We start from the raw sequence: 4057 nt of genomic DNA, 5'->3' as shown, positions 1-4057 counted from the left end.
TGACATTTTCATCTACAAAAGGAAGACAAAGGAATGCTCCTGGGAATGTATTGAAAAACCACCCAATAATATATCACCATGTATATCAGAAACACATTCAGCCACGTTACATACAGGAACATATACTTATAGCAAGTCACAAGGGACATGTTTTATAGCCTCAATCACAACATTTACTACCACATTCAAACTACTGCAGGTAAAGAAAACCTTTTAGCAGACTCAGCAAACATCATTATTAATTTACATACAAGTGCATTTGTATCACTTAATGTTAATTTATTGACAACATGATTATTTAACATCAGGGTGTTCTGGGAAATCTATTTTATCATCTAATGGATATCCATATGCTACTTAGTGTATATATCAAGTCTGCATCAATATGTCACGTTGTGTGACATCTGTCATGTGCAGGGAGTTTATGGGTTGATGTGACTGTAGCCTTGAATGCCTGCTGTATAGTAGATGATATATGAGGTTGACAAAGAGTGTGAAGGGTAGGGCAAACCAAGAAGGAGAAGTCATGGCAGAGATGGAGACATACAGTTGGCCATATCCACATTGTGTGTGGTTCAATGGAATGAGCTAATGGCTAATCTAGCTAGCCTAAACCTACAGGAGTGGTGACGACTTCTGCCCTTTATGCATCAAGGCAACAAATACCAGTTCACCCAATCTCATAGATGTCTACTTGGACAAAGACTGAACACTCAACACAACTGCTGCTTCAAGCCACTGATCAAAATGGCCTGGGCAGAAGAAAAGGTGAGCAGGGAAAAATGTGAGAGATGAAAAAAAAAAGGCAATAACAGTGGGCCTAGAGATAGAGTGGAGTGGTATTGGACAAGGCAGTAGGGAGAGTGTATTTTTGTGTTTGTGCCTTTTCAACGTGCAGCCAAGTTTCTAAAATATAATACAGTTGAAGCAGACACCTGGCATGAACAGTACAATAGTACCCCCCCCCTGTCTGGAACCTGAATACAAAAGAACCTTGTTACATGTCTAACCAGAGCAGATGGTACTGTATTGTGCAGAAGGTGTGTGTGTGAGTGTCCGTGTGTGTATGTGTGTGTTTATGTGTGGCACATTGGGGTTCAGGGGGTCAGTGTTGAATGAATGTGTCAATGTAAGTGGTCTCTGCATAGTTTTGTCTGCTCCAGATAAAGATCTAGTCCAAACACACCTCAGGCCCTCCAGAGAAGAAACAACATGTCACTGTATGAGTTTACACAAAGCAGCAACAGTCCTCTAACAGCCAGTCAAGGCCTTTTAGTGTTATGCTGATTTGTACTCCTAAATGTAAAACTGTTTGAGACACATATCATTTTGTGGATAAGTAAAGAGATGAAGAGAAATGGTAAAGGAGTGAGAAAGAGATAGATGATGGGAATTATGGAGACCACCTGTAGTCCCTCAACGCTATCTCACTAAAAATATTGTCCACTTGACGAACAGCCTGATGTGAGCTCCGTTACCCTTTTAGCAGAATTGGAGAGAAAGAATGGAGACATAGAACCACTTTAGATCAAAATAGAGACAACGATGCTCCAAGAGGGGGTACTCACCTCAAATAGGGTCTAAAAGCAACAGAGTTGACTTTGGAAAGAAAACAACACTGCAAAGACCTCCTCCTCATCTTGTACATGTCCGTAATGGTGGATGTGAATATCAATGCAATCAACGCCAAATAGATTACGTTTTATTTATAACCGTATATAAATATTTATATATAAGTTTATCTTGATTTTACCTGAGCACACACTCTGTGAATCCCATTCTGAGCCCACCTACTGCTCGGATCTGTACATCCTAATCATCCAAGCAGACCATACAAGGTTTAGCATCTGCCTGAGATCGTTTTGGCTAACTTCCACTGAGAGGCAGAGAGATGATGTGGAGTCAGGAGAATCACTGGAACAGGAGAGACAACAAACGCAATGCTGTGATGCTTTTCTCAAATCACCCAACGGCTAAACAGACACAGAAGATATCCTTTACAGTCAATATATTAGACGACTGCCCACACACAACTGCAGACACAGACATGCATGCTCACAAAACTAGAACATGTTAACAAATATAACTGACAGCATAAGCATGTTGTAGTTGATATGGTCTCCTTAGCTCAGTATCAGTGTCCTACAGTAAATACTACGGACTGCAGTGTGTTCACTGGTTCACCAGATACTTTTCCTCACTTCTTGGATGGACAGCTTGCCACTAAAGCTTCAGTGAAAACAGATAATGCAAGAATAAATTAGTTTTGCCTTTTTAGTTTTCTGGCAGTTGACATCTTCATCACTCTCTTGCTCTTTCTGTGTTTCTCACCAGGTTGCTTCCAGCTATGTAATGTCTTTCGTCAGAACATGGAGATAGACCAGTGTCTGCTGGAGTCTCTCCCCATTGGCCAGCGCCAGCGGCTGGTCCGGAGGATGCGCTGTGACCAAATAAGGGCGTATTACGAGAGGGAAAAAGGCCTTCAGAGACAACAAGGTGGCCTCAAGGTTCGAGCCCCGGCCACCCAGCGCAAGAAGCACCACGTCCGCTTCGGCCTCCCCGATGTCATACAGGATGCCATCATTCGCCATGACTACAAAGAAGGTGGGTTTGCAGGTGCACCTTAGAGAGAGTGTATGACAGGGCAGGATTTTCACGGCGGCCATGACGGCCATGGCCGTCGTAGCCCCTCGGTCTGGCCGTTATGCCCCACAAATAATTGTACGTCCTACGGCCACCATGGCCTGTGTGCCCCTGATACTGTTAAAATCTCGAAGTTGCTTTAAAAGTGACAGAACAGTGTTTTCTGAACTGCATTATGCTGCGTTCACAACGGACGCGATGCAAATATTGTCATCGCTCAACCGCTGGAGTTTCACTGCGGCTGTCAGCTGTGTTTACTCCTGTCATTCAAACAGGACGCGCTGGAGAGGGGGCGGGGCTTATTTCCATGTAAATACTGTGGTGGAAACCAACTACAACAAAATTAACCTATTTTACAGTGATTTAATTGTAATACACGTTTCAAAATAATGCTGAAGTAACTACATACTGATACCGGTTAGTAAAAAACATGAATTAATGCTTTGACAAGTCTGCAGACAAGACGGCAAGCGAAAAACCTTTTAAAATGCGTGTTTTCTGAATGGATCGATCAGGCTAAACTAACCTGTAGCTGCTCCGTCCACACTCACAACAACGTCCTAAAGACAGAATTAAAGCAGCGATTGTATTCGACATGACAGTTTTGAACTTTTGTCCAGTTTCTGTGAGGAGTTGATTAAAGACACACACACACACACACACACACACACACACACACACACACACACACACACACACACACACACACACACACACACACACACACACACACAAGTTTCTTTTATGTAACAACACACACACCATACACACACAACCACACACACACACACACAACACACACACCACACACAAACACAAAACACACACACACACACACACACACACACACACACTCTTAAAATCGAATCGATCTAGAAAGGAAATGTACAAATTACTTGTGTGTAGGTTGTGTGTGGGTGATTATTACTCTTTGGTGAGTATGTGGTCCGAACCTTAACGCAGATAAAACTCCCCGCCTGTTCGGTAAACCGGAAAACACAGTGTGTAAAAAAGTCCCGCGTTTCCGGTGTACCGGTCCCGTGTTTCCCGGTAACTCACTTTGTTAAAACCTAAACCTCGAATGTTTATATTTATTGAAAAACTATTCTTTTTGTGTGCATTCCTGTACCTTTTTAGTGAAAAAATTATAGTTATTCAGTTTGTACTACAATAGTAGTATTATCCGGATACGGAGGAATCATAATGGCATATATTTTATTTTATGAGATGACAACTTATTAATCACAACCCATACAAAGATAGAAACTGCTGAAGATTCTTCCAAGTGATATTAGGTTGTCTCAATTTAGATTTGCTAGACACTTTCGATACAGATAAATACTTTATCATACGTCTCACATCACTACTCTATAACGGTCTTCTTTGTCTAGGAAGTTCACAGGTATGAGATGTA

At 41.9% G+C, this 4057-nt stretch overlaps 1 protein-coding gene across 1 annotated transcript in view; it reads left to right on the top strand.

Moving 5' to 3' along the window:
* The first annotated feature begins 721 nt into the window (after window positions 1-721).
* Window positions 722-4057, top strand: part of myo16 (myosin XVI) — a 75484-nt gene continuing 72148 nt past the window's right edge. The window contains exons 1-2 of the mRNA XM_010791627.1: window positions 722-768; window positions 2335-2604. Coding sequence (XP_010789929.1) covers window positions 2370-2604 — 235 coding nt within the window. The 5' untranslated portion in view covers window positions 722-768; window positions 2335-2369. The remainder of the gene's footprint in view (window positions 769-2334; window positions 2605-4057) is intronic.

Source organism: Notothenia coriiceps, unplaced genomic scaffold (assembly GCF_000735185.1).
Source record: "Notothenia coriiceps isolate Sejong01 unplaced genomic scaffold, NC01 NC01_scaffold00035603, whole genome shotgun sequence".
Classification (NCBI taxonomy): domain Eukaryota; kingdom Metazoa; phylum Chordata; class Actinopteri; order Perciformes; family Nototheniidae; genus Notothenia; species Notothenia coriiceps.
The sequence above is the reverse complement of the archived record's forward strand: the minus strand, read 5'-3'. Positions and strand labels throughout refer to the sequence as shown.